The sequence below is a fragment of the Drosophila eugracilis genome, unplaced genomic scaffold (genome assembly GCF_018153835.1).
Source record: "Drosophila eugracilis isolate 14026-0451.02 unplaced genomic scaffold, ASM1815383v1 contig_1569, whole genome shotgun sequence".
NCBI lineage: Eukaryota > Metazoa > Arthropoda > Insecta > Diptera > Drosophilidae > Drosophila > Drosophila eugracilis.
In genome coordinates, this window is record NW_024572390.1 from 88,644 (window position 1) to 100,122 (window position 11,479).

General features: G+C 45.5%; 1 protein-coding gene across 3 annotated transcripts; it reads right to left on the reverse strand.

Annotated features, from left to right (window-relative positions):
- Window positions 1-291: 291 nt before the first annotated feature.
- Window positions 292-2,271, reverse strand: LOC108112067 (protein CNPPD1). Of its 3 annotated transcripts, none has more exons than XM_017221813.2 (4): window positions 1,902-2,271; window positions 1,553-1,849; window positions 1,232-1,354; window positions 292-1,182 (listed from the first exon to the last, which is right to left on the reverse strand). In XM_017221813.2, the coding sequence occupies exons 1-4, from the start codon at window positions 1,935-1,937 to the stop codon at window positions 460-462; spliced, it is 1,179 nt and encodes a 392-aa protein (XP_017077302.1). In that variant the 5' UTR covers window positions 1,938-2,271; the 3' UTR covers window positions 292-459. The 3 variants fall into 3 exon arrangements, with proteins under 3 accessions (XP_017077302.1, XP_017077303.1, XP_017077304.1); XM_017221814.2 differs by having other exon boundaries at window positions 1,553-1,846; window positions 1,902-2,270; XM_017221815.2 differs by lacking the exon at window positions 1,902-2,271 and having other exon boundaries at window positions 1,783-1,846.
- Window positions 2,272-11,479: the final 9,208 nt, after the last annotated feature.

The following is an 11,479-nucleotide window of genomic DNA, read 5'->3' on the forward strand; positions in this document are numbered from 1 at the left end:
TTTTGTGATGCGCTGGGATCTCAAGATTATATATGATCTCTTATAATTCCAGAGACCAACTCGATTTCAGTTTAGTTGTTCCACCTCAGTCTGAGGTGGCATCCCTGAGTTCTCCACGAATTGAATTTTTCGTGATTTGTGTGCGAGGCAATTGGGATTAGGCATGCATGATTCTTGAAATGCCTATGAACACAAGTTTGTTTTAGCGACTTTCCAGGTCCACAAAACATGATAAACTAATAACACTTACATCTCGGATTAAGCATGCACATTCTATAAGCCTTTCGCGAATACGATTTAATGAATTTTAATGATCTGTTCAATTTGTAAAGACAGTTCACTATATAGTCACTGTGTAAAAATTACATATGTAATAAACCATAAACAATGTTAAAAATTGAGTAAATGATATTATACAATCAAAATGTGACATTGAGTTATCCGCTTAAAGCCTATTTATTATTTAATTTTTATCACATTTGGCCGTTGCAGCCAAAACAACTGTTGCAATGCTTCGACGACCATTTCATCAAAAACAGAACCATTTTGAACCAGCTTCCAATGGTTTTCCAATGGTGAGCTGCGAATATTTATCAGGCAATTTTGACTCAACTGGCAGTTGTTGTTCCGGTATTGCATTTTAAACCTATCTGCCCTAGCTTGTGAAGAAAACGCTTCGAGTTTTGGAAAGATGTGTGTTAATGGTAGACTAGAAACGACCTGGTGGCAGGAATACTCCACACTATTCAGACTTGTTTCTGCGCAGTACTTCCGCTCCAGTTTTAAAATTTCCTCTTGCAAATTTAAGACCAAGGGGGAGATTCTCTCATCAACAAAAGAAGTGTCTCCAGGTGCACTTGATGAGGATGTTTGATTAGATAGTGTGGAAGATATTGCCTGGGCCTCTGAGGCGGTATGAACTTCACGATGCCATATAGTTCCCGGTACTTGACTAGCTATAAAAAAAGCTCCAGCTAAGGTTATTACACTTGCTGCATAGCTCAGCGCCAGTACAGATACGCTGTTTACGAGGAATCTCGTCCATACAAAGGCAGGCAGCAACTGCACCAACTCACTGTAAGTTAGCCACCCTCTCCGCAAACCCTGCCGAGCGGCCAGCGAACGTTCGACAGTTGTTAATTTGTCAAAGAATTCCTCATTGGATATATATATATTCCATTCCTAAAAATAAGTTTTAATTAAAATTTACCAGACACTTGTATGTATTTACCATAGCAGAAAGAAACTCGAGCTCCATTTCTTTTAGTTTGTCTTCAGTCATGTTACCTTTATTAGCCCAGTCCTCAAGGTAAAACCGTTCGTCATGGCCTGCATAGAACTTTGTAGAAATCATCTGTAAATATTAAGGAAAATGTACCACTGATAAGTCAATACAACGTAAATTACAGATGGCCAGATAAGTTTGCCGTATCATAACAACCTCACAAGGCGTATTTTTAATACCAAAGGTAATTACGTCATTTAATCTTCTACATGAGTGAGCGCGCTCTAAGAATAGGAGCTTGATCAACAGGTGTTACTGATGACTCACCAGTGACACAACGAACAGTTCTTGTGGAGTGAATCGGAAGTTGTAGCCTGGGTCGATAATGTTTAACCGGTCTAGGTATATTAGCGCCATAATAAGGGAGCATGGCGTAGCCTGAACTTTTGCAGCAGCCACGTAGCTTAGACGATGCAAAGAGTGTCCGCGATGGGCCTCAGAAAACATCTCAGCTGCATACTCAGCAAAGGGCAAGGAGAGCTCCATGTCTTTCTCACCTGTTTCACCGCCATAGTAGAGGCTTTTTCTAATCCGATTAATAAACTCATCGTGCTTCATAACCTGCTAAAAAAACACATATACAAAACCGAAACAAATTTAGATTATTAGTTCGTACCTTTTTTTGAGAAACAATAAATTTTTGACGACCCATTTTATTTAAAGGTTCGTCTTAAATAAATATGCTCGTCGTAAATAAATCGATTTATCGATAATTTTAATTTCAATATAATAATGGTGTGGTATATTCACAATATAGCCAAATCCCAGTTTTCATTTGATTTAATTAAAAATACATATTTATTAACATAAAGATAGCAAGATATATTTATATGGACGATATGTCAAGTAACTCCACGCATTGAAATTATTATTGTTTGAATGCAGAATGAAACACATCACATTACATGATTTTAAATGTATTAAACAACGTATCGTAAATAATATGAAACTCGAGCATTAAGAATGGTACTTTTTGTTAAATTATATGTATGGCCTTAAGTGCTTAGTGATAAAAGAGCATCATTAATCAAATATTAAGCTTACACATGTTTGACACTGTCAAGATACTATTTACACACTCCCCTCTTACAATTATGGTTTAAGTGATAAATTGTGTTAAAGATGTAAGGAAAATCCTTAAACCTATTTAGAAAGCAATTAAAATATATGTAATTGCGTAATTGTCAACTGAACAAGTGAAAAAGAAGGGATAAACGTAGGTAAAATATATTTTAGTGACATAAAAGATAGTTGCTTTAAACAAGTAGCGGAAATATTTACCTCAAACCATAGCTCGCAAATAACTGTTAACCGTTTTTCCTCACGCTCTGCTTGCCAGAAGAACCGAAAAAAATCATGCAGTTTCGTTCTCTCTCAGAGCAGCAGACATTGTTTCTTTTTGTTTTGGTTTTCTTGTCAGCTCATTACTATGAGCTGATCTATGAGAACATCGCACAATAAGATATACGAGTGACGCTCGCACAGAGACTTATTAAAAGACCAATTGACTGCAAAAGTCACCGGAAAAAGTCTTTTCAACAATTTGTCTTACCTTTGCTGTTGTAGTATTTTAACATCCAATTCGTAAAAAATCTTTAAATTTTACACATGAATTTTTCATATTACAAATTAATATTTTGAATATTTTGATTAACAAATGAACAGTTTTCTTTTAAATTAATGCTTAGTTTTCAAATGGCGTGTCAAATTTTGTAGAGTGAGTACTGAACATTTTAATCCGCATACCTTATTTATTGTCAATTTAATCTATACATACATATATATAAATATGAATGTAATCATGTATGTCGGCTATAGACTCGTACACGACTGGACCGATTTTGATGACCTTTTTTTGTACGTGTTCAAGGGGGCTTGAAAATCGATCGAATATTGATTAAAGTTGGCAGCTCTGCTTATTTATAGTTGGCACCTCTAGCTCTGGGATTAAGGGAGCCCTTATTTGAAGAAGCATCTGTCTAGATACCGGATATTGTACTTATTAAATGTCAGTTTGAGAATAAAAATGGTGTGAGTAGTCTACGTGTTGGGGGAGATGGGCCGGTCGTAGACCGCCTGGAGGGGATTCCTGCCGTTGATGATGGGTGGTGCCTCCCTCGCGTTACTTGGGGCACCACATAGAGCTGTACACAATTCGATTTTTAAATCGATCTTTTTGGATGAGCAAACAAATCGATTCTTTATTTAGGGAATCGATGCATCAACAAGTTTGCTCACCAAATAAAATTTAAGTAACCGAAAAAAATTATTTTATAATAATTTAACTCAAGTAAACTAATAAAAATGTATGCCTTCCAGAATTAGTGTGTGTTAGTGTTGAGGAAACCAAAGAGAGATGGATAACTATCTTCGTTTTTCAAATAAATAATGTAGATTGTTGTCCGCGCCAAATGCAAAGTCACGGACCGCAGAGCATCCTTGAAACCCATAAAAGTAGACAAGCTTGTATTCATAAATAACAGCCCATGGATTTTAAATAAATAAACAGAAACATTGAAACATCAAATTAATTTTTTAACGAATTTTTTTTTGCTGTCCAGAAAAGATAACACATCATTTATGGAAAAAAGCATTATTCAAGTTTTTATAAAAAAGTTTTTCCTAAAATTATTTTTTGTTGTTATTTTTATTGGGCGATAAAAAAAAAATTGAATTGATTATTTTGAGCACATTTATTTATAAAACGGTTACGTTGCATTATAAAAATTAATTTTTTTTAAGTTTATTTTTTTTTGCAATTCATCTTTCTATAAAGATTTTTTCAAACATTTTTTTTAAGTTTTTAGTTTTCTTTAATTTTTTGTACGTTTTGTAACTGACGAAAGCATTTGCTTCGAAAGAATATGCCTCCAAAGCGAAATGCAATTGGCCGTCATACACCTCAAGCGCAACCGAAAAGGGTATTTCGGAACTCAGAATCATACGAGAAACGAGCATTAGGGCTAGAAAGTCTTCAAATGCATGCCACTGAGAACCGTTCGTATGAATCACCTGAACGACGGGAAGTAAGGTTAGAAAGTTATCGAGTACGCGATGCTTAAAAAGTTGACTAATAGGAAGTGGCGGGTCTCCGCCATGGACGGTCCACAGGCCTGGGAGGGAGAGCTTCCGACGTGGGTGGCTGGGCTTTCGACGCTCTGGGGGCCGCTAAGGGGAAGGGGGACCGATCGTCTCCGTAATCCGCCAGTCACGCGAGTAGAGAGAATGTGTAGAGAGAAGCGGACCCTGGGGTCCGGTATGAGAGAGAATGAATTAAAACCCAATGGGTCTCTGGTATGAGAGATGTATTAGATTCAGCGCTAAGTCCTTCCAAATAGACTATTGCTGGTGAGGGTGCCCAACTGCGAGAGAGGGCTGATCTTATCTGATCAAGATCGACCGAAAAAGTCAGTTTTTCCAAGAAACCGGTCCTCCTTATATACCCCGTGGCTGGAATCAGTGTGACCGTTCCCGGAAACCCATTTTTGCGGAGTGACCGCTTGTCTGGCCCGGTAGTGTAACCGTCTGTTATCACCAAGACGCGCAATCGAATTCAAAACTATGTTTTTATTCTATAACATAAACTAGGCACTTCAGGTATCTCCTTATAACTAAAAAAAACATATAACTAAACAACTATATAACTATGGACTTCATAAATTTCCTTAACGCTATTCCTGACCTCTAATATTACTATTTATTTCCTAATTACTTATTTATATGTGCCCCCTGGGCGTCATACCGCTCCCTATCTTTGATAAGCCGGAGTTCGCGGGATGACCGTAATCCGGCGACCTCGCCCGAAGAGGACCTGCAGCGTCTTCTCACCATTGGGCAACAGAATGCTCCTCTGTTGCCCGAACCGTATCCCGGCCCACCGCTCCTTGATATACTCCCGGGTGGCCGCTAGCAGAACGACGTCTCCCGGTACGCTCCAAACGACGACCCGCATGTCCGGTTCCGCGCGTTAAGCGTCCAGTGGTGGTAGCTGGGCTCGGCTCCTCCCGCCGCTTTCGGACTGCTCGGCATTTCGGACTCCACGTTGTGTTCCCTTTCGGCACCAACAGGCTCTGCGGCTTGCCGAACTGCTTCCTCTTCCATCTTTCCCGGATATGCTCCACGATGGCGGGCAGGAGGACTACCCCTGTCGGCTCTGTCCACCCCAAGTCGTTTGTTGTCGTTGCCTCGACCTGGGATGGGCCCGCGGCTTCTCCACCCGGAACTCTCCGAGACGCAACATTGCAGCACGTCCCGGTCCGGAGAGTTCTCGTGGTCATCGCCGCTCGACCGTGAGGGGGTGGGTGCCTTTCCCTGCTCGGGACTTTCCGCTGGTGTGGTGCTCTCAGTCGCCGCGGGGTTTCGGTGTTCATCACCCGACGGTCTTCGTCTGCTGGACGTGTCGCACCTGGTTCCCACGCGTGTTGGGGCCGTCCGGATCCTTATCTCCGGCCCGGCGCCCTTCCCCGATATTATCTTGGCTGTTTTGGCTGCCTGCTGTAGCTGGGCGCTATGCTTCCTGAATCTCCTCTTTGACCTTTTGAATTTGTCCATTACGTCTGTAACGATGAGAACGGGAGGTGGATTATTAACGTTATTGGGTTTGGCTTCGGTGGAGTTAGTGGTATTATTATTGTGATATTGTTTTAAATCCCCCACGTACGCCCGTTTCGTCTTCGTTCCCCCACGTTTCTTTAATTCCGCGATTACCGGCGAGATGAAACTCCGCACCTCCTATGGCCCGTTGTATTTCGGCGCCAGCTCCGCGTTAAGCTTGTCTGCTGCGTTCGACAGGAAGTGTTTTCGGCACGACACCAATTGCCCTATGCTGGGCTTCCATGCCCTTTTCCGCAAATCGTAGTGCCGTTTCTTGATTTCCGCTGCGAACTCCATGTTCCTGTGTGCTTCCGACCTGGTCTCCTTCAGCCTTTCCCATTTGAAGAAAAATGACTCGATTGAAAGGCCGGAGCCTTCGGTGAGCTTGTCGTACAGCGCTCCTGGCAGATGCAACTCCTTTCCGTAGAGCAATTACGCCGCGCTACGACTAGTTGACTCCGAGATGCTGCTGTTATATGCTAGCATCAACTCCGGTAGGTTCTCGTCCCATTTGGTCTGTTCTTCCTCTGCCAACTCTGTTGTCATGGTTTTTACTGTGCGGTTCGTGCACTCCGTTGGGTTCTGCTGTGGTGTGCGGTGAACTGCTGTCGTATTCCCCAGAGCTCCATGGCCGTCTTGGTCTTCCTTCCGGTGAATTGCACCCCATTGTCTGATATTAGGTTTTTCGGCGCTCCAATCCTTGCTATGACTTTTCCCGAAATACCTTCAGAAACGTGTCTGCCGTTGCCTGTCGCACCGCCGTTAGCTCCACCCATTTTGAGAACTTATACGCCATTACTACTAGTATAGTGTTTCGTGCTTTGTCCTTGGTAGTGGGCCACAAATCCACCACAGGTTTCCTGGGGCGTCGGCACATCTTTCCCGCCGCCTTTGCGATACCCTGACATGTCTCACATGCCTTGAAGAAATTTAAGACATCCTTCTTCATACCTGGCCAGAAATACTGCTTTGTGACCCTTTTGACTGTGTCAAATGTTCCCAGGTGGCCTGTCGTCACTCGACAATGGTTCTCCCGCAACACCGCTTGTACTTCTTTTTTGGCGATCCACAGCTTCCAGGGGTTAGGGTCTCTTTCCTTGGTGCCCCGTTTATATAGTCGACTGCCTTCGAACCTGTATTCCTCGTTTCCTGGGTCCCTTCGACATTCCTCGTATTTTTCCTCCAGCCATTTCTGCCCTGCTTTTGCCACTTTTATCTCAATAGGCGGCGCGCGTGATAATGCGTCTGCCACGGCGTTCAGTTTTCCCTTTGCGGTATCTTGCCTCAAACTGAAATGGTTGTAAGCCTAGTGCCCATCTTGCCACTCTACCTGAGGGACTTTTGATCGAATTTATCCATCTAAGTCCTGATGATTGGTTCCGACTATGAACTTGTAGCCCTCCAAGTACATGCGGTACTTGTGGATGTTCCAGTATATGACGAGACACTCCTTTTCCGTAGCGCTGTAGTTCCGCATCGCTTTGTTTAACCTCCTGCTTGCATATGCTATCACGTGTTCCCCCTCCGCGCTCTCCTGGGTCAGTACTGCCCCTACTCCGAAGTCACTTGCATCCGCTTGTAATACGAAGTGCCTAGTGAAGTCCGGGCACGCCAGCACTGGTGCACGCGTAAGGCTAGTCTTTATTTGTTCGAACGTTTCTTGGTGCCGGGGTTGCCAGTCGAACTCCTGCTCCGAAAATCCCGGACGAATTTCCTGTACCACGACGCCATCCCCAAGAAGCTGTGGACCTCCTTTGTTGTGCTTGGTGTTGCTAATTCCCTTATGGCTGCCACCTTCACCGGGTCCGTCCTTATCCCTCGATCGGTCACGATGTGTCTCAGATACCTCAGCTCTTTTTGGAAAAAATTACATTTTTCCGCGTTGATTCTTAAGTTCGCCTTTTGGAGCCTCCTCAACACTTCCTGTAACTTCTCTAGGTGCTCCCGCTTATTCCTTCCAATCACCACGACATAGATACGCTAACGCGAATGGCTACATTTCCGGCCCTATGATGGGCCTAGGGCTCGCTCGAATGTTGCTGGTGCCGTCGTAAGTCCAAACGGCATTTTCTCCATTGGAATAGACCCTGTCCTTGCACTGTGAACGCCGTGTATTGCTTACTATTCTGGTCCATTGGTATTTGCCAATACGCTGATTTCAAATCGATTGTGCTAATGAACCTGGCTTCCCGGAGTTGGTTCAATATAAAATCCATCCTCGGCACAGGGTATGCGTCCTTTTCCGTTTTCTCGTTTAGCAGCCGGTAGTCCACGCACATTCTCTACTCGTTGTTTTTTTTCCGTACTAAGACTACCGGTGCGCTGTACGAGCTTCGCGAGAGTTCTATCAGTCCCCGGTTCCAGAAGTTCACCCACTTGCCCGTTTATAATGGCTTGTTGTTTGGGGTTGCGTGGGTAATAACGTTGCTTTACTGGTTTTCGTCCTTTATGTATATTGTGTGCGGTACGATCGCACTGCACCCCTTCATATTCTCGAACGCCAGCATTTGGTCTTCCAGGAATGTCTGGATCTCCTCGTCGGATGGCTCCGTATTTACCATCAGTTCCTCCCATTGTTTCTGTCTCGGTTCCTCCCGAGGGTCTTTGATGGCTATTTCCTGGTGGATGCATCGTATTTTGGTTCCTACCTTTGCCAGGAAGTCCATTCTAATCAGTATCCCTCATGTCACTTGGTCCAGGATTAAGAAACTTAATCGAATTGCTCGCTCCCGAATCGGACGGGCGTGGTGAAGTTCTCTACGATCTTCTGTCTTGTCCCGTTTTCCAGGGTTATTTCTTCGTCCGCCCCGTTCCACCTACCCTGTTTCCTCAAGCTTTGGTATCTCCTCCTGTCGATTACGCTTCTTGACGCCCCTGTGTCTACTATTCCCTTCGCTCTCCTTATTCCGATTCTTTCCTCTGCCGTCACTTGAAATCCATCGTAGCGCATCGACTCTCCTCCCGCTGGTCCTTGTATTTACTCTTGAGCTGCCAGCGTTACCTCTACAACACTCCGTTGTCCTCCTCTCGTTCCTTCCGCACACCCAGCAGAATAGGCTAGGCGGGTTTCCGCATGCTCTTGTGGCATGTCCTGTTCCCCCGCATCTCATACAGATCTCTGGCCTGAGTCCGCGATTCCCTGCCTCTGCCGGTCTAACCTGTTTCTCTGCCGCCTCAATTTCCTCTACCTTCGTTAGAGATGAAAAGCCTGATCATCGTGCATACAGTTTTATTTTACTTCAAAAGTTCTTGTATATTCTTCCCAGCTTTCCCTCCTAGTAGTCGGTGAATCTCAGTAGTTTCCTCAGCTCCATCGCGTATGACCGTGTTGGTTCTTCCTCATTTTGCCGCAGTTGTCCGATTTGCATATCCAACTGCTCTTGATATCTCGGCTGAAGGAAATACTTTAGAAGTTTCCTTATCTGCTCCTCCCACGTCCTCATCCGACTCGGCGTCGTATTCCACCAGTCCTCTGCGGCGCCTTCCAGGATAAACGGCATCGTCTGTACCAATGCATCCTTGTCTATGCCGTACCCTGTGGCCCATTCTTTAATTTTGCCTAGGAACTCCAGGGTGTTGGATTTGCCTTGGTACCGCATTCCCAAACTCCTCTTTCTATCCGGTGTTTCTACTTTTGTCCTTTCTCCAGTGTTCCGTGTTTCTTCTCTTGTGGTCATTTTTTTTCTGTCCGGCTCGACCTGGGCTCCTCCACCCGGTATTTCAATTTTTTTGTACTTATTTGATACCTCCATCAATCTTGTCCTGACAACCCTCGTGTGATCCGTGCGAGGGTCTTACCTGATCGAGATCGACCGCAAAAGTAAATTTTTCCAAGAAACCGATCCTCCTCCTCCGTGGAGTGAGTGTGACCGTTCCCGGAAACCCCTTTGTGCGGTGTGACCGCTTGTCTGGCCAGGTAGTGTAACCGTATGTTATCACCAAGAAGCTCCCGCGCATTCAAATTCAAAACTATGTTATTATTCTGTAACATAAACTAGGCACTTCAAGTATCTCCTTATAACTAAAAAACAACCTATAACTATGGACTTCATAAATTTTCTTTACGCTATTCCTGACCTCTAATAATTCTTATTGTTTCCTAATTACTTATTTATATGTGCCCCCTGGGCGTCATACAGCTCCCTATCTATGATAAGCCGGAGTTCGCGGGATGATCGTAATCCGGCGACCTCGCCCGAAGAGGACCTGCAGCGTCTTCTCACCATTGGGCACCAGAATGCTCCTCTGTTGCCTGAACCGTATCCCGGCCCACCGCTCCTTGATATACTCCCGAGTTGCCGCTAGCAGAACGTTGTCTCCCGGTACGCTCCAAACGACGCCCCGCATGTCCGTTCCGCGCGTTGAGCCTCCAGTGGTGGTAGCTGGGCTCGGCTCCTCCCGCCGCTTTCTGACTGCTCGGGGCACAGTGATCTTCCTGCCTCTGCCAAAGAGCACATTCCCCTTTCGGCACCAACAGGCTCTGCTGCTTGCCGAACTGCTTCCTCGTCCATCATTCCCGGATATGCTCCACGGTGGCGGGCAGGAGGACTACCCCTGTCGGCACTGTCCACCCCGATTCTTTTGTTGTCGTTGCCTCGACCTGGGATGGGCCCGCGGTTTCTCCACCAGAACCCTCCGAGACGCAACATTGCAGCACGTCCCGGTCCAAGGAGTTCTCGTGGTCATCGCCGCTCGACCATCTTGAAGGGGTGGGTGCCTTTCCCTGCTTGGGATTTTTCGCTGGTGTGGTGCTCTCAGCCACCGCGGGGTTTCGGTGTTCTTCACCCGACGATCTTCGTCTGCTGGACGTGTCGCACCTGGTTCCCACACGTGTTGGGGCCCTCCGGATCCTTATCTCCGGCCCGGCGAACTTCGCCGATATTATCTTGGCTGTTTTGGCTGCCTGCTGCAGCTGGGCGCTATGCTCCCTGAATCGCCTCTTTGACCTTTCGAATTTGTCCATTCCGTCTGTAACGATGAAAACGGGAGGCGGATTATTAACGTTATTGGGTTTGGCTTCGGTGGAGTTAGTGGTATTATTATTGTGATATTGTTTTAAATCCCCCACGTTCGCCCATTTCGTCTTCGTTCCCCCTCGTTTCTTTAATTCCGCGATTACCGGCGAGATGAAACTCCGCACCTCCTATGGCCCGTTGTATTTCGGCGCCTGGTCTCCTTCAGCCTTTCCCATTTGCAGGGGAATGACTCTATTAAGAGGCCGGAGCCTTCGGTGAGCTTGTCGAACAGCGCTCCGGGCAGACGCAACTCCTTTCCATAAAGCAATTGCGCCGAGCTATAACCCGTTGACTCCGAGATGCAGCTGTTATATGCTAGCATTCCCCTGCCAACTCTGCTATCATGGTTTTTACTGTGCGGTTCGTGCACTCCGTTGGGATCTGCTGTGGTGTGTACTGTGCGGTGAACTGCTGTCGTATTCCCCAGAGCTCCATGGCCGTCTTGGTCTTCCTTCTGGTGAATTGCACCTCATTGTCTGATATTAGGTTTTTCGGCGCTCCAACCCCTGCTATCACTTTTCCCGAAATACCTTCAGAAACGTGTCTGCCGTTGCCTGTCGCACCGCCGTTAGTTCCACCCATTTTG

Excerpts from the sequence above, each read along its gene's own strand:
- LOC108112067 (XM_017221813.2), bottom strand. The coding sequence starts at position 1,937 with ATGGGTCGTCAAAAATTTATTGTTTCTCAAAAAAAG. Across the intron at positions 1,355-1,552 it reads AACTGTTCGTTGTGTCACTG|ATGATTTCTACAAAGTTCTA; the intron begins GTGAGTCATCAG and ends TAATATTTACAG. Across the intron at positions 1,183-1,231 it reads TCGAGTTTCTTTCTGCTATG|GAATGGAATATATATATATC; the intron begins GTAAATACATAC and ends ACTTATTTTTAG.